The following is an 18,573-nucleotide window of genomic DNA, read 5'->3' on the forward strand; positions in this document are numbered from 1 at the left end:
CTCTGTGGTGGTTCCAGTGTGTCCGGAGGTGGTGTCCAATCTACAGTGGTGGATGGTCACAGCAAATCTATCCCGGGGTATGTGGTTGCATCCCGACCCTCCTGTGGTGTTGACAACGGATGCCAGTGGTTCCGGTTGGGGGGCTACTCTGGGTCAGTTGACTGTGCAGGCTCATTGGCAAGGCTTAGAGTCCCGCAGATCCTCCAACTGGAGGGAACGGTCTGCTGTGGAGAGGGCCCTCCAGTTCTTCCAGGATCATCTTCGGGGTTGCAATGTTCTAGTGCGCTCCGACAACACTGTTACTGTGGCTTACGTCAATCATCAGTGCAGTACTCACAGTCGGTCCTTGAATCTGGTGGCCTGTGCAATCGCCAGTTGGGCGGAACTTCATCTCCAGGCGCATCCGGGGCTTGGACAATGTGGTGGCGGAAGTTCTGAGCCACAGGCTTCCGTCCTCCCTGACTTTGCCTCTTCCTCCAGAATGTTCCGGTTGATTTGCCAGAGGTTCGGAACTCCCGTGATGGGTTTGTTTGTTTCCAGGACCAATGCTCTGCTTCCCCTCTTTTGTCCCCGGATTCCGGAACTGGGTGAGTGGTGAGTGGTGGGTGGTGGCCTTGTCTCTCCCTTGGCCCGCGGTTCCTGTATGCCTTCCCTCCATTTCCTCTCATCCCGGCCTTTCTGTTGAAGGTTCAGAGGGTGAGGGCTCAGGTGGTGGCGATGTTACCTCACTGGCCCAGGAGGTTTTGGTTCCCATTGTTGCGTAGCCTGGCAGTGGGTCCTACTTGGATCTTGCCGCGTAACCCATCTCCGCTCCGGCCATCCTCCCCTCCCTGCTGGTCCCTCTCACCTTAGTGGTCTGGAGATCGAACGGCTGTCTTAAGTGGGCCGGCGTTTTCCTGCCCACATTATTACTGTGAAGCAGACCTCCCGTAGGAGGTTTACTTTGTCCTCTTATGCAAAGAATTGGGCTTCTTTTGACTCTTTGTGAACTGGTACGAGGTTTATCAAGGCCTTCTTCTGGGCCTTCAGAGGAGATTCTTTCAAAGTAGAGGGTAAGTCCTCATTAAAAGCTGCCATTTTAGCAGTTCTATTAGTGAATGCGTCTTTCTTTGTGCTCTTTTAACATGGGCTGTAAGTGTGCTATATACGGTCTCTTACCTCGAGGAGCTTTAGGCTTTTTGAAGAAATCAAAGACAACGACACTCTCGATCCTTCAGATTCTGCAGCCATTAGCCCAGTGATTAAGGAAGAGGGAATAGAAGCAGTCTTTATGTGGTTCATCCATATAAACACAACTTCCGATAGGACCAACAGGCTTGAAGAGGGCCTTTTTGGTAAATCAGTCTTGTGTAATTTTAATATCCACACAAAGTGCAAGAGACAATAGAAAGGTATACGCAGCTCAGAAGGACTCCCTTCACATATTATGTGGTGTAGAAATATGATGTACATGACCTTTAAGAGATTGGAGGTTAATCACTCTCCCCTCAATGACTCACGTCTTTTCCAATGAGGTGATTGTGCTACTAAAGTGGCACTGTTTAGAGCCTTTCATCCATGTTGAACCTTTATGTTAAAGTTAGAGTGGGACACACAAATCAACCACAGGGAATGACTGAAGCAGGTGAATCAATGAAATATTGATTGCTGGACAAAAGGTATGCTGGCAACCAATATTCTACGAGAACTTCAACCATCAAGATACTCAGCATTCAGGCCTCCACTAAGGATGAGACATACTGAAATTGATGCTGAAAATCATCAACCTCCATATTCTACTAACACAAAGTACTCAGATAAAATCTCTCCTCCATGCAAAATGACTTCACGATTTATTATGAATCCTCCTCCTGACCCAGAACCAATTCAGAGCAGTGTCCTTCACACAATGGATAGGCACTCTTAATAGCATTTGCGGTGGCGTAAGATTGACCCGAGTATTTAAGATCCCATTTAGAAATTTGCAGATTTTATTCCAGAACTTGCCTAAGATATGCACAAAAACCGCATGGCTATCTCCGCATCGCGGACATTTCGAGTCCATTCTTCTACCCCCGCTATACAATTTCCAAGGAGTATAATATAGATTATATAACATCTGGCTTTTCAACCTGGCACTCAACAACACCTCATGCCCCATACTCAGGCTTCGCGTGAACATAAGGTGGAAAGTAAGAGGTGTTCTGCTCATTTAGAAGGTGAATTAGAGATGCCTTTGAATCTTGTTTTGATCTTGACACATTTGCGGTCTATTCAAGGACAGAGGTCAAATGTCAGTTTTTCTTTTTACTAATTGCTGTTTATCTTATTCTGGAAAATTGTGTTTACTTTTTTTTCTCTTACTTCAATTAGAGGTTTTTGTCAAGTTAGCTGTCCGACAATCATGGTGCAACAAAAGGCTGTAGGATGTCAGTTTTTTCTAGCACACAATATTTAAATAACTTGTAAAGGAATAGTACAAATATTTCAAAATATATCAGGAAATACAAAAGCACATTTTATTTGTAATTCAGAAGTGTGATGCAAACACAGATTTAAATAGGAAAAAAACAAATTGGGACACTTTACTTGGTGATATGCAAAGGACAAATATTTGCAGAAACTCGATTTCCAAACATTATTGTTTGTACACTATATAGCTATACCAGTAAAACTACATGTCAGTGGAAAATTCTGTGGCCATTCCAATGGAAAATCTGTTAATTGCAAATGACGGTGTTCTACCACTTCATGCTTTAGGTATGTATTTATTTGAAGTGCTAGTTGTTTTTAACACGATTTGAGAAATGGTTCTGCACCCGCCCTGATGACAATGTTGTTAATAAACTAGGGACCAGATGTAGGTAACTTCAATTTAGTGAGTCCTTAATAGCGATTAAGGACTCGCTAAGTGGAATGTAGGTAGGAATCGCTAAAATATTAGCGATTCCTTAACATTCCTTAATAACGAATCGGTAATTGAGATTCTTTATTAAGGAATACCTACCCTTTCATTCCTATGGGCTAGGAGGCCCATAGGAATGAATGAGAAGATATTCACTATTAGCAATTCGGTATTACCGAATCGCTAATAGCGGGAGCTATTTCAAGGGTGCCAGGGTGTCCCTGAAATGTGCATGTGTGCACATGTGGCGCACATACATGCCCTAAGGGCATGGATGTGTGCCACATGGCACATTTAAAAAAGCAAAAAAGTGCTTTTGCAAAGGAAATCGCTACTTACCACCAACTAGAAGTTGGTGGTAATTAGCGATTCCTCAAGGCTGAAGTGCACTATTTTAAGTGCTACGTACATTGCATTTAAGGAATCGGTATTTCTGATTCCTTAAATGCAAGAGCAAAATAAAGAATCGCTATTTTGCGATTCCTTATTTTGCAAGTAGGTTTCAACTCACCTACATTGCACTCAGCCAAATACCGGTTGGTAACGCAGAAATTCGCAGAATTTCTGCGTTACCGCTCAGTATTTGCCCACCTACATCTGGCCCTAAGTGGCAAGTCAGGGATCATGTGTATCCTATATGTGGCTGGATTTGTTTTATATATAGAGCAAACGTTTAGTCTATTAAATTAAATTTTGGTACAGGAGACATGCTGAACTTGCATATTTAAAGGTGCTCTCATATATGTTAAAGAAGAAAATGGCAGCCTAGTGAATTAAAATATTTGCTCAGGATTACATCATTTTAAACCAGTTTATGAGTCAAGGGCATTACAATTAGGTCGAGTTGATTATTTATGTCACTAGACCTGCAGGTCTAGTAACATTTTCATTATTTTATTCGATGTCCGATACTTAACGTTGGCTGAAAGCATACATCCTTGGAAACAAGATCCAATCTGCTGCCCCATTTCCCTTGCTGGACAGCTAAATCATCTGAATTGGATTCCATTAGCAGGCTGCATATATTTTAGTTTCCCTTATGAATGAATGAATGAGAAATCTATAAACGCGGAAACTTCTGCCCAAGGGCGTCCTGGTGCTCAAGATACTAGTACGGCTACAGATTCTGGTGTCCTTGTGAAGACCCTTGATACTCCAAGGGAAAAACACTGCTCTCATTACGGAACAAAAAGCCAGGTTGTCAAAGATTTTCTAAAAATTGATAGCGATGGAGCAGTGTCGAGTTCCAGGGGTAGGCTATTACAAAGAAGGGCTATAGTTCTAAAAAAGCTTTTCCCACCCCAGGTTGTTCTTCTAAAAGAAAGGACTGCACGATTCCTAAGTGACCCCGACCGTAGGGTCCTCCCTGGGATGTACCATCTAAGCTTATCTGAATTTGACTTAGGTCCTGCAGTGATTTATAGGCCAAACAGAGTGCATTGAACCTAATATGCTGTTTAACTGGTAACCAGTGAAGTTTCTTAATGGCCTCTCTCGCGGAGTCGAATTTAGGAATTTTAAAAAGGAATTGAGCCGTTGCATTCTGCTGGGTCTTAAGCTTCTTCAAGGACCCCACTGATAGATTGAGGTATAGACTATTGCAGTAATCAAGCCTTGAAAGTACAAGAGAGATGAATACTGTTTTGAAAAGATCCTACTGCAAAATATTTTCAATTTTTTTAACTAGCCTCAAAGAACAAACAGAAGCAGAAGTAACTTTATTAACCTGATCTTTAACCTTCAGCTCCTCATCAAGCAGAATTCCTAAATTCTTCACTTTTGGCACTATTTTTGGAAGGGAGCCCAATTCAGGAGGCCACCATCCCGGTGTCCAGAATGATGGATTATTGTCGAAAAGAATAACCTCAGTTCTTGTTGAGTTTAGCTTCAGGCAATTATTATCCATCCACTTACTAACATCGCTCATGCAGGACCTAAAGGCGTGACCCAAATTGTTTTTGTTTTCCACCAATGACACCATGATTAGAGTGTCATCTGCGTAAGAAGCTAGGGAAAATCTAGATGATTTAATAAGTTTAGCTTGCGGTGTGACATACAGGTTGAACAGTGTCAAATAAAGAGCCCTGTGGGACTGATAAGGCAAGGAGAAAGATTTAGAGGTGAACCCACCTAGCGCCACTCTCTGTTGTCTGTTCACAAAGAAGGATTGTAAAAGATTAAGTGCAAAGCCCTCTAGCCCCAATTTCCGCATATGGTCAACCAGGATATTGCAATTGACCATATCAAATGCCGCGGAGAGATCCAACAGAACCAGAGCCGCAGTCCCTCCACAATCCAATGTTTCACTCCTATGTCACTCAGACTCCACAACTGCTGTTTTACCCAACAATATAATTTCTTTATTCCATTTTAAAACAAAGTCTCTTATTTGCAGATTTTTAAAAAAAAACTGTGCTGTGGTATTCCATATTTAAACTGCATAGCCGCATAAGTGCTGAATTGACCATCTGAGCTGAGATCCCCTAACTTCGGTATCCCTGCCTTTCTCAATAATAGACAATGTTCATCTTCAAAAACCTACGGCAAATGAGAAGACCAACTTCCACAGTGGAGTTCAGGCATTATATCGAACTATCCCAAGTTTGCCCTTCTATATGCCTCCTCGACTGTCTTGAACCAAAATTTTATAGTAGCTAGGCTCTAAAACCAAACCTTTTTATATTAGCTAGGCTCTAAGATTCTTAGAACATCCTTTGGCATTTTTTTCCAGTGTTAATTCATAAATGCTCGGCAGGATCCCCGGCTCATCAAGCCATCCTCTACTTCCCCTTATTATAGTTTCCATAAAATGCAACATAGCCGCACAGAGAGAATACTTAAAGCAGAGTACGAGCCAGCTGCCTCTATCCAGTGAGAGAACTAAACACTTCAGTGCCCTTCTCACTCTTTTATATTCCCACATGAAATTATTGCATATACTGTCCTGCTTTTTCTAACAATCATTACCTACTCTTAGCGCATTGCACTAAATAGGAAGAAGACCTTAGGGAGTGCCTTCATCTTGATTACACTGGATTGACTTAGCATCGTCAAGTGAAGGTTATTGATATGCATTTTAGGCAGCGGAGGGTCATAGTTCAGTGGGGTAATATCCCGCATAGTACACACTAAAACCACTCCCAGATAGATCGCTCTGTCAGTCTTCCAATTGTCGCTTATGGGAGTTTTTTCATTACAAAAGATTTGAGTATTTTCCCTATTAAGGAGATACCCAGATATCTGCCCAAATCTGGCTGCTGCCATCTTGACTTCTTTAACCGCACAATTAGGATCTGTGGTTACAATGGCCACATTGTCAGCATCTGCCAGTACTTTAGTCAACAATCCATTAACCATCACAGATGTTATGGTTACATTATGAATTAGCCTGCTTAGAAAGGGGTTAATGTATAAGGCAAATGATAAAGGGGAGCATGGACATCCCTGTGGCGTTCCCCTTGTAATCTTCATACTCTCCGATTCCAAGCCCATCAACTGTATTTTAGCTTTGGGGATTTTATACATAGTTCTCACCCAACCTGCTTCCTATGCCCACCTCAATTTCATCTTGCACCTGCTGTATATTGCCCCACTGTTTCCCCGATTTCTCTCCCCTAGCTATTTTACTTTTTCTACCTAAACTATATGTAAAGCGCTCTGATACCCACCTGGGTCATGTTCCCGCTATACAAAATTTTAAATAAATAAAATAAATAAGTTCAAATAGCCCCCCAATAAGCCGGGCCCAACTCTTAGGCTCTCTAATAACTCCCATAGATATGACCATGTAATTAGGTCAAAGGCCTTTTCTGCATCGAGCAGGATCATTGACACAGGGGTCCCCGGGTCTCTGCTCTATCAAACAAAGTAATAGCTCGTCTGACATGATCTGAAGATAAAATCATGCTGCCAAAAGAGACCAATCTGGCAATGACCCTGCTCATCCGTGTCGCTAACACCTTTGAATAGGATTCCTGATCTGCGAGCGAGCGACGGGGTGCTGTTCCGTATCCCGTCTCCATTGGCCCGACCTCCTGTTCCGGGGAAGAAGTCTGGGAAATAGGGAGGAGCGCCGGAGCGCTTCCCTCCCTACCGCGACTTTGTTTTCCTTTGTTTAAGCATTACGCTGTGATATTGGAACAGCGCCTATTGCTCGGCACAGTTCTGCGGTCAGGGAACCGCGACTGTGTGCCGGAGTGCTTCATCTATACCGCGACTTTGTTTTTTACTTTCAAGACTTTACGCTGGGATTTCGTACAGCGTACACCGTTCAACAGAGTCCTGTGGTCAAGGAACCGTGACTGTGTGCTGGATAATTATCTATTTTCGCTCAATGCCAGCTGCTCAGCATTTCCGTGGTGTCGGATTGCAGGGGCAGACTCATTTGGTTAACCCTTGCTGTGCTATTAACAGCACTTGTGCGGTATGAACTGTAGAGCGTTCTTGCTGTGACTACTTCAAACAGTAGGACAGACTTCACTTCATGCCTGACATTGGGGATTGTTTCCTATTTACCTTTTTTATCTAAATACATTGAAACTTACAAACCGGGTTGTATCCCTGTTTATGCTTGTGTTTGGTGAACCATCAGGAGGAGCAACTTTCCGCATATGTTTACCAAGGAGGTAGCTGCAGGGCTCCTGTTCCAAAGCCTGGAAGGGTGCCATTCTGACTCCTAGACCAGACCAGGGAGAAAACGAGGGCATCTGCAGCACAGTTCGTTAATTTATCCCTTTCCCTTTTCCACGGGGCGCCACCTCCTGCAGTAGTGTTCTCTTACTGCCGCTCGCAGGCTTGGTTTGTGTATTTGCTGCTGGGGCTGACACGGAGAACTTGATTGCTGAACTGGGAGGCAGAGGACATTTTTACTTGATTTTAACCACCTCGGGACTGCGAGGACCAGGGCGCTTTGCTGCCTGCTGACCTGCCGCACCTGGTTCCTCTTCCCGACTCCTCCCCTCGCATCCACTTAGCGCCTCGCGGCGCCCGCAGGCTTGGTTTGTGTATTTGCTGCTGGGGCTGAAACGGAGAACTTGATTGCTGAACTGGGAGGCAGAGGACATTTTTACTTGATTTTAACCACCTCGGGACTGCGAGGACCAGGGCGCTTTGCTGCCTGCTGACCTGCCGCACCTGGTTCCTCTTCCCGACTCCTCCCTTTCCTTATATTAGTCGTTCCCTGTCTCGCGTGAGCGGGACGCGTGCGGGGCTTAGTCCGGGGCTAAGCCCGGGCAAAGGGCGGGCCCTCTTAGGCCAGGAGAGACCGGGCTGGGCCAATTCCCTTACGTCCCTATTGTGTTATATAGATTGTTTCCCAGCATTGTTGCTATGGCCCAGAGTCTGGCCAATGTTATTGTAGAAAAGCCGGGGGGGTTTTCAACTGGCACTCTTGATAGTTATTTCACAAGGGTTCCCACTGATCAAGACAGGGAGTCAATATAAGAAGAGCGTAGGGCGGAGCGTCGTCGCTCGATTGATTGCTTGAAAAATTGGGCTCCAAAAGATCTTATGCCTCAGTCTCTGCCCCCTAGTGGAGGATGCCCTAGTGGTATTGACGACCTTATATTTCTTGAGAGCGCCCCTCTATTGTTACGTGATTCCATATGTACTCCTACCCCTCTAACTGACCAGTCTGGTAGTCATTCCACCCCTCCTAGCCTTAGTGCACTAACTGTTAATTTAACTAATTCAACTACCAGCAGGGGTAAACCTGATCGATACAAGATGATTAAATCAAACCCGCCCAAGGCTCATGGTCCCCCTCCAGGCAAAAGAAGACGAAAAGGGGGTGCATTTCAAAAACCTAAGATTAGTCATAAAGATTTTGGCAGACATCCTAAGCCGGACACTAGAATAGACCAGGCGCCAGTTGCCGTATTAGACAATCTCCATAAACCTACCCATATTGACAAGGAAGATAGCTCCATTACACCCACTGTCTCTTCTGCTGATTCCGTATTGAATACAGCACTCTCCACCCTTCTACCAGATAGCATGGAACAACTAATTAGGTCCCTCGTTTCTCCAATTATTGAGGGGCTAAAGAGGGTGGAAAAACGTCTTGAGGTTATTGAGTCGGCTATTAGGAGCAAGGATGTTGCAACTAGGGATATTGTGGGTACGGTGTTGTCCCCTTTAAACGTGGGTGTACAACCAAACAGCCCAGCCCCTAAAGCTACAACAGTACCTCCTAATTTAGCAAAACCCCAACAGCAAAGGCCTCCTCCCCCAACGATAGTAAATAAACCAGCTATAATTCCCGTAAACGAACCTATGAGAGGTACAGATAATGTATTCCTAGGAAATTTGCAGGAGGGGGCGGGGAGCACCAGATATACAAGAGTTCCAATGAATAAAGGTCCAACAGTTGAACTCCCCCCTGAAGCTGTGCCTTATGTGGTCGTCTTGACGGGGGTCCCCATATTGACAAATAACAAAAGGGAAGGGTTTGCCCAGTTAAAAAACAAAATCATGCACTGGCTTAGTATATACAGACCTATAACAAATAACATCAATGGTGAAATAGTGCATGTTCGGCGACTCCCATGGCTGGGTGGCAGAAGTAAAGATCTCGAGGGAGATGTGGTCGTGGTTAATTTTAGAGATCCACGAGTGGTCAACTATATCCTAAATTGGCCTCCGGGTAATGGAATGAACTCCATTATACCTCGTGCTTTGACATACTTCTATCCAAGATCACTGGTGTTTCCTACAACCTATTTAAGTGGTCAAGCACCCACTTACTCCTTTTGACACGGGGCGCCTTGTACAAGCACAACACTCAGTACCTGTTGTTGATCCCTTTAGGTGGAATACTGTTCCTCTAAGATTTAACACAAATACTAATAAGGGAATGGAGCATTTAAGACCTTTTACACCCTTGGAGACTGTAAATAGGTTCGATTTGTTTACAGATATGGAAGGGTGCGATTGAAGATTACAGCAGTTGCGGGGTTCGAGGGCACCCCTTATTGATTCATCTAGCAAACAAGTAGTTGGGTTTGATCCCCTTACTGACCGAGACTCCATAATTGTACATGATAACATTTGTAGGTAGGAGGTTTTGACGGTCGGTGAGATTTGTGTCACAGACGGAAATGGCTCAATTACAACCTCTAACGTACCACCGCTTCCGTTTGTGCCAGGCAGGAAAGATCCTAACAAAGGTGGGGTTGGGATTGGAAGCTTAATGTCATGGAATATAGCGGGCTTGCGTTACAAACATGAGTCGCAAGAGTGGGTTGGCTTTGTCAATGGTTTTGATATCTGTATATTCCAAGAGACATGGGTGTGCGAACCCATGTTCCTGCAGGGCTTTTTGAACTATTCTGTGCCAGCCACTAAGGGTAAAAAGGGCCGGCCTATGGGAGGTTTGACGATTTGGGTCCGGCAAAACCGGTCTTTAAATATAAGAGTTATCGAGACAGGGAGTAGGGACATCCAACTCATAAACCTAGATTTGGGATCGCTAGGGTTCCTTGACCTATACACTGTATATATTAGGGGTAACAAGGGTGGAAAGTCAGAAGCTTTAGCTTCCCTGGTTGCTCTCCTAGACACCCATTTCCTGGCTAACAATATTATAATTGCTGGTGACTTTAATCGTACATTTGAACCTCTAGATATAGGCGATGACTGCCTAGGGATAGATGAAGATAGGCATTGGGGTGTCCCTCCACTTGATTTAGATCCGATAAAGCGATGGTCCGATGACATCATTTGCCTAAATGCCATCTGCCTGGAAAGAGGCCTCCGTGCATTGAATGGGAGAACTAAGAGCGATAGGATGGGAGCTTGCACCTTTGATAACAGCAGGAGCAGGATAGACTATGTCATGTGCAACCTGGAAATATGGAACTTGGTTAATGATATGGTGGTTATCCATAGGTTGGAAAGTGATCATGATCCTTTGTGTATCTCCCAAGGATGGTGGACGTTGTCTAGTGGGAACGGCCGAACAGCGTGGGAACGCCTCCCTCTACAAGTTTCCTCCAATAACACACACCGGCTAAAATGGCCCCGTGTATTGGCCAACCAAGACCCTATAGCTAGTATAAATAGGGAGGTGGATAGAGCTATCGAGGCCTTGGAGCAGGCTGTCGCTGTTACCCAGGGGTCACAGGAAGTGACAATAATCCATGATAAACTCTTTCTAACTATCAAGTCAAATTTTCAGAAGGCAGGTAGGGCTAACAAATGCAGGGCCCCTAACACGACTGCGAAGTGGTATAATGCACAGTGCAGGACGGCAAGGTTGGCCCTGGGCAGCGCCATTGAGTCCAGGGACCTGGTGTTAATTCGGGGTGCTAGAAGCAATTATAAAAACTGCATAGCTGCAGCAAAAAAGGAGTGGGACGAGAGGCACTGGAGAGAGTTGCTGGAAGCCTGCGGCCCAAAGGACTCCAGGCTTTTCTGGAGTATTGTTAGATGGGGGAGAGGCGGTGTGCCCGACTGCCCTGACAATAATGTCCCGGAAGAGGATTGGGTCAAATACTTTAAACCTCAATATGCTGATCCTAATCCTGGCAGGGAGATGGAAGGGTTTAAGGATGTCTACCCAAATGAGCCATTTTTTAGCCTCAATGAGGTTCTGTTGGCTCTAAGTGTTGTATCGTCGGGTAGAGCCCCTGGGATGGATGGGGTACTGGCAGATCTCTTTATTTATGATAAGGATAGATGGGGCAGATACATCCTACTCCTCGCTAATACAGTTGCCCAAGGAGCACCGATACCGTTGAGTTGGAGGGGTGCAATCATCATTCCCATATTCAAGAAGGGCGATAGGGGATCGCCTGGGAACTATCGGCCAATCAGCCTGATAGCGACAATACAAAAGGTTGTGGGGAGGATGGTTGTAAATAGACTCATGGAATGGGTGGATGAGCACAATGCATTATCACCCTACCAAGCAGGGTTCCGAAGGGCTACTAGCACGATAGACCAGGTGTTCCGTTTTACTATGGTCCAATGGCGGACTGTGGCGCTGGGTGGAGGCAGCTTGTACGCTGCTTTTGTAGACTTGCGGGCTGCCTTTGACCTGGTGCCTAGGTCCAAGTTGTGGTCTGAAAGAGGAAGCCTGGGTCTGCCTGACGACTTGTTGACTATGGTTATGCGGTTACATGCGGATAACTTCGCTAGGATACAGTGGGCCACGCAGGGCGAGACTACTGATGATTTCCCAGTAGAACGGGGCGTGCGTCAGGGTTGTGCGATGGCTCCGCTGCTCTTTTCTTTATTTATTAATGGGGTAGTAGTCAGAATGCTGGCTTCGAATGTGGACGCACCTTCGTTGGCGGGCATCAAGATTCCGATCTTGATGTTCGCTGACGACACGTTGATCCTGTCTAAGACCCCTAGTGGCCTACAAAGTGCTCTCTGTATTTTTGACGATTTCTGCGGGAATTATGGCCTGGAAGTAAACGTGGCAAAGACCAAACTTATGTTTTTTAACCCGCATCACAGTGCCAGACCCAGGCTGTTTTTGAGTCAACGCCCCCTGGATGTAGTCAGAGCCTTCACTTACCTGGGCGTTCATATAACCGATGATTTAAGATGGGCTCAGCATATTGAATTGGCTGCCTTAAAGCATAGGCAAGTGTCTGGAATCCTTGGGCTTGAGCATAGGAAATCACAGTCGAAACCCATTGCACCAGTTTTGAGGGTGTATGAAGCAAAATCTTTGGGATCTGCACTATATGGTGCAGAATTGTGGGGATTTGGTAACCTTAACTCGATGCAGATGTCTGAGAACAAGTTTCTTAGGTCATTAGTCGGTCTCCCTAAAAGTACACCTTTGATACCAATGAGATATGATCTGGGAAGGGAGGCTGTAGGGGATCTGGCAAGATTACGCCCGATCTTGTATTGGAGGCGGCTCTGGTCTACACCAGAACTAAAGCACTATGCTGAGGGCTTTGCAGCAGTGATTAAGGCTGATGTTTTTCACAAGATCCAATGGTTGACCAAACTTAGAGCACTGTTATGTACGCTTGGGCTAAAGATGCTATGGGATACCCCACATGAAGCTGTCTTCCCTAGTAAGCAAGCAATTAAGGAATTGTATTGGGCCTATGTGTCCGAACAGGCATGGAGAAAATCTGATGCAGGTTCTATGTCTGGTCGATTTTTGGAGGTCAAGTCCCTCCCTATACTAGAATCATTTTGGGACATTATAACTAACCCAAGGGACAGGAAACTTTTTTTCCAATTGAGGATAGGTGCCCTCCCCTTAAGGTCTTTAACCGGGAGATGGAGGGGGTCCACTGATATTACCTGTCCCGCTTGTGGAATAACAAAGGAGTCCATTGGGCATTTCTTGTTCTCCTGCAAGGCCTATACTGCCCCTCGGCTTACTTGGTTAGCACCGGCTTGCAGAAATTTAAACATTTCCAATGGTACTGTAGCTATGAGAATCATCTCCACTAGTTCCTGTCTCCAAATGACTGTTGCAACCGCCAAATTCTTGGGTTGGGCATGGTCTATTAGACAGAGCACCGTTGCCTAGGAGTTAACCGTCTAGATGATGTGATACTGGGACTGTGCAAATTTACTGTAACTATACTTATCTCTTTTTTTTTAAATTGATTGTTTTTATGATGTATGATAATAACAATTATTGTGTGTATTGCTTTTATGAGAAATTCTCGAATAAAGCTCTTTGAATCGAATGGAATAGATTTTAATATCACAATTTACAATATTGGCCTATACGAGGCAATGTTTGGGGGCGCCTCCCTTTTTTAACAAATATGACTATATTAGTATTAGACCACGATTCAAGCGCTCATTCCCCCCTCTGGGCATCCACGAAAGTTCCGAGCATATCGCCTTGCAAAATTCGGAAGAAAGTGAGATAAAACTCTAATGGGATTTTATCTAGTCCAGCTGCCTTCCCCAGTGCCAAATAATTTACTGCTTCCCTCAGCTCGTCTATCGTTACTGGTGAAACAAGAACAATTCTGTCCTCTTCTCCTAGAGCTTTAACGCATGTTTGATTAAAGTATTAGTAAATAATATTCACTGAGGTACCCAGCTCCTGTTGATATAAAGTACTTATACAACTCAGAAAGCCCTAATAATACTCTCTGGGTTGCCAACGGTCTGGCCTCATCTATCATTGATAGCAGAGATTCCACCCTGTATTTGCTTTTACCTAATTTTCAAGGCAGGTTGCTTGCCTATATTATCACTACACTCATTACTTTCACCTTTGTATGCTTGATACTGCTCTACAGCCCACCTAGTAAAAAAGCTATTAATCTCAGCTTTTGACAGCTGCTATCCTCAGGAAAATCAAGGATTCTGGCTCTCCCTCTCCATATGCTTGCCCAAACAAACTTGCCTTTGCGAGATCTCCTTGTAATCTACCTCCTTCATCTTGTAATACCTTAATTCTAATATATCTAACCTTCTGGTTGTTAAAACTCAAACAAAATATTTCCCCTCTAATACCGGTCTTCGAAGTGTCCCATGCAATAGCATTTAAGGCACTTCCTCTATTTAGGTCTAAGAAGTCGATCCGCCACCGTTTCATATCCCTGACATAATCCGGATTTGACAGAAGTGCCCTTTCAAATGACCATGTATTTCTTCATCTAGCCCCAGAAACAGGGCATATTTCCAACATGAGAGGGTCATGGTCCAAAAAGACTCTTGGATATTACCATATACCAACCCTACCTAATAACATAGATGATACCAAGAAATACTCAAGGCGTACATGCTTTTTATGTGGATAAGAGTAATAAGTGAACCCTGGGCCAAGGCTTTCTAACACTGCCCATACATCGATCAGCTCATGCAATCCGTTAATGGTCTTAAGGTACGATAGACCATAGATTTTCTCCCCGAGTACCTAAACTGGAAGTATATGTCAGACCCATGTCATATGGGTTTGATTGCTTGCTTCTGTATTTTGTGTGCATTTTTTTGCGGTTGCTTAGCAGGGGTCCCAACCTACAAATAATGACTCAATTGGTGTCCCCAGGTTCCAGAAATTATCAAGTAAGGACCCACGGAAGTCAAAAGATTAAGAACTGCTGGGCTAGAGCATATTACAAACAAAGCTCAGCAATTATACAATCAAGGATTCATCCTTACATTCCCAGGCAGAGATTATGTCCCCAGATGCTTGATTAGGTTTCCTCACATTTTCCAAGCAAAACACAGAGGGAGAGTCTTTTCTTATTGGGTACCTAAACATTGAAATTCACTCTCTTTACGTCTTCGTTCAAATGTCAATCATTTCATTTTCCATAAAGATCTGAAACATGGTTGTTCTGCTAGCATTTGCATTAGTTCTGGGACACCCTTTGCAGGGTAACTATTCCTGCTTTACAAGTATCAGTAATCATTATCATCCCATTAAAAACAGATACAAATGTGCCATGAAGAAACATAAATAGACACACAGCCTCACCCACAACCTGCTAGTTACAACAACACGTCCTCCCCTCGTTTTGCAGGAAAATATGGTAGTCTATCAACCGAGAAGGCAAGTAAGAAGCTGGCAAAACCAAAACTATACATTCAACAGTTACAGGGGCAAAATCCCATGCCAGTACACTAGATAGAGGCCTCACAAGTTAAATGAATAGGGCATAACCAAGAATATGAACATAATACAATACCTATAGCAGCTCATCACAAGTTGAACCAGACTGCAGATCTGACAAACCCACAACCAAGTGGAAAACTAATGGACTGATGATGGTGCTCAACAGTTGTTCTAATAGCAGAATGCACTTGATAAAGATGTAAATTACATAATGTAAAACAACTATAATCTTAAAATGCATTATGATGTAAAGGGGATAGCCTGTACAGTTTATATACAAGGAGAATAAAGAAAATAAATCGAACACTCCTTCCCATTGTGATTTCTAAATAGTTTAACCCTCTCAATTTGAAATGATAATTCCAGGTCCCTGGGTTTGGGACATGGTTTTGGGAGACTGCTTTTGATAACACGCCAAGGAAAAATTTATTTTCAGATTTTTACTTCACAGAAATAAATCAATAGGATACAAAACGGTAAACACAAATTTAAATTTAGTAAATAAACGTGAAATCAGAGTTTTAAAAACTACCAATTCCACATCAAAGCACTAGTGCAGTCATCCCTTTCACTAAACAGCTTCAACCGAAAGTGACCTGTCCCACTTTAAAAAATAACCACAAGTGTCCTATTCCGGACTCAGACTTCACCCAAAAGTGATGTCTTTATGATACATAAAAAATGATCCTTCTTATAACACCTCACGCCCAACCCACAAGTCCTTACTTGAAAGGATCAAAGAGCCAGTGCCGCGAAAGAGAGCCCATGGAATATCCTTCTACCCAATCAGCATCCAGTTTCTTCAGGCCTGCGATGAAGTAAACAATGAAGATCTGCAGAATAAACAAATGTACACCAGAGAATGAGGGTAGAGTGACAAAATCAGGAAAAACCACACTTCACTCCAGGATATCCTCAAACTGTGATGATCTCCTTGTTAAGAATGATGATACCATTTCTTAACTAGCACAGGATTACAAAGCCCTACCATCCAATGCAACAGCAAGGGACCATCCCCAGTTTCACAGACAAGGAGCATGCCCAGTACAGCATTCATTTCACAATGCTTTTTGCGGGATGCTGTTAAAAACAAGCTACCCAACATATTATGTATAGCTTTTAATATTCCTTATTTAATACTGCTAGTTAGAGCTTGATGTTAACGGTATTGCTAGGAGAGTAATACCTAATATTTAGCAAAGTGTCTGTGACAAGGTGGTGGACTGGAGGCTTGGATGCCTGTGTTTAAAACATTTACCGTTTGAGGTGGTCTTACTGCCCACCTAATCTAAGTTTTCAAGTCTTTGATCTACTACTGCGTCAGTGCCAGGCGCTTATAGTAGTGTTTCATGAAGCACTGTGCTAAAGAAACCTACATGATTGAAAGGGTGGGCCTGCTCTGTGTATTTAACAACTTACACAAGTAGGTCTCAACAAGATGCATGGATGCTACTGCACAGATATCCGTAAAGCAATTTCTTTAACCAATTCCCTTAGCAAAGGTGGATTAAGGATTTCTTATTCTTGGTTTTGTTCAGGTTTTGGGGATTTGCTAATTGGGCTCACAAAAGCCCCACCACTACCGACACTCACTTAAAACATACTCTGTACTAATTTAATTGAGAAGCGTTCTAGGTTTGTCTGTTGGTTTCTCCAAATAAGACAATATTTGAATCAACATTTGCTTAATTTCTGTACTCTTTCTTTATAACAAAGTAACACTTTTATTCACTCTAAGTCATACAAGGAGGGCACCTGGAACAATCAAGCTCAAGAGATCCTCTTTTGCTACTCGTACAGAGAATCATAAAGTTGACCTTCCACTTGTGGCTAGAGAGAGAGGGTTGTGCAAGTCATTCATCATAGCCCTCAACTTCTCACTAAGGCAGTATCAACCGGCTATTGGAGTTGGAAACAGCACCCATATGGTGTCAATTAAGAAGCACACTAAAGCACCAGTGTTTTGTTTCCTGCCCTTACAGAGAATGGCATATGCATGCAGGTTTTGATATGGATAGGATTAGCCAGGAAACTGAGACAGATATCCTAGTGAGAACATAATAACGTATGCAGAGACAAAGATCTCATTTAAACAGCCCAGAGACTACCTACCTGGGTACGTAGAATTGTGTAGTTCCACAGTGGTACATGAGTGTTTCTCTTCTTAGGGTTCCACAATCCATCAAGAGACCTGTTGGAGAAACCCCGCTTTGCATCATTTCACCTTTTATAAACAGCCTGACTCAAAAAAAGAGGGATTTGGGAGAGGATTGTTACTAATTCCATTTTTGGAGCCATCAAGGTAAAACACTAATAAATGGCTAGAGACAAACCACAGAATGGTAGCGAGATTAAGAAAAGGAGGTTGGTAAGGACGGTCAAACATGAAGGATTTTTCTACAGACCATGTATAGCTAGAGTTCATTTTTTCGAAAGACCTTTGAACCCTGAATTCTTTGGGCAAGTTTCTCAGTACTAGAGATTTATATCACAATCCATTGAGATTTTTTTGGCATGAACCTCAAAAATACAGAAACCTCAGCTTAAGCCATGCTCTCTGATTTCTTCTTTGTCAGGTCTGTATCCCAAGTGGGAACAGATAATCCAGGGAGAAGATTCTACACCCCACCCAACAAGGGTTAGAGGCCCAACAATAAGCAGGCAGAAGCCCCCACTCCCTCCTCCGTAGCCCAATCTTACCAGTATCTATTGGCATTGACAAAAGTAAGCTGGAAGCCTATCAGCCCATAAAGGTACGAATGGTTGTTCCACGTGGTCTTGTCCAGGAAAAAGATGTACCAGTACGGCACCACAAAAAGCAAGCAACTGAGACGATAACAGCACCCAAGCATGATACCTAGGGCACCTGAAAGAGAAGAGAAGTGGACTTGATGGGGAAATCTTACAGAGGAATTTAGCGGCAGAGAGGGTAGAAACAAGAGTGATTATCTGGGATAGAGGTAAAAGTGGTTCACTGATATGAACCTCAGGAGGCCGTCAAAGGCAGGGAATGGGTGGGAGAGGGGATATACAGAGAAGAGTACAGACATATCCTTCAGGGGAGATAAAAATATAAGGGCAGCAATAAAGATGGGGTGAGACTCATAATTCCCAGGGAGGTTACAAGGAGGGA

At 43.8% G+C, this 18,573-nt stretch overlaps 1 protein-coding gene across 2 annotated transcripts in view; it reads right to left on the reverse strand.

The window, feature by feature from the left end:
• Positions 1-18,573, reverse strand: part of GGCX (gamma-glutamyl carboxylase) — a 255,538-nt gene that overhangs the window by 159,112 nt on the left and 77,853 nt on the right. For both annotated transcript variants that reach the window (XM_085634968.1, XM_085634969.1), the window contains exons 4-6: positions 18,141-18,306; positions 17,553-17,631; positions 16,167-16,273 (exon numbers count right to left, since the gene is read on the reverse strand). In XM_085634968.1, coding sequence (XP_085491094.1) covers positions 16,167-16,273; positions 17,553-17,631; positions 18,141-18,306 — 352 coding nt within the window. The remainder of the gene's footprint in view (positions 1-16,166; positions 16,274-17,552; positions 17,632-18,140; positions 18,307-18,573) is intronic.

Source organism: Triturus cristatus, chromosome 11 (genome assembly GCF_964204655.1).
Source record: "Triturus cristatus chromosome 11, aTriCri1.1, whole genome shotgun sequence".
In the NCBI taxonomy this organism is placed as follows: domain Eukaryota; kingdom Metazoa; phylum Chordata; class Amphibia; order Caudata; family Salamandridae; genus Triturus; species Triturus cristatus.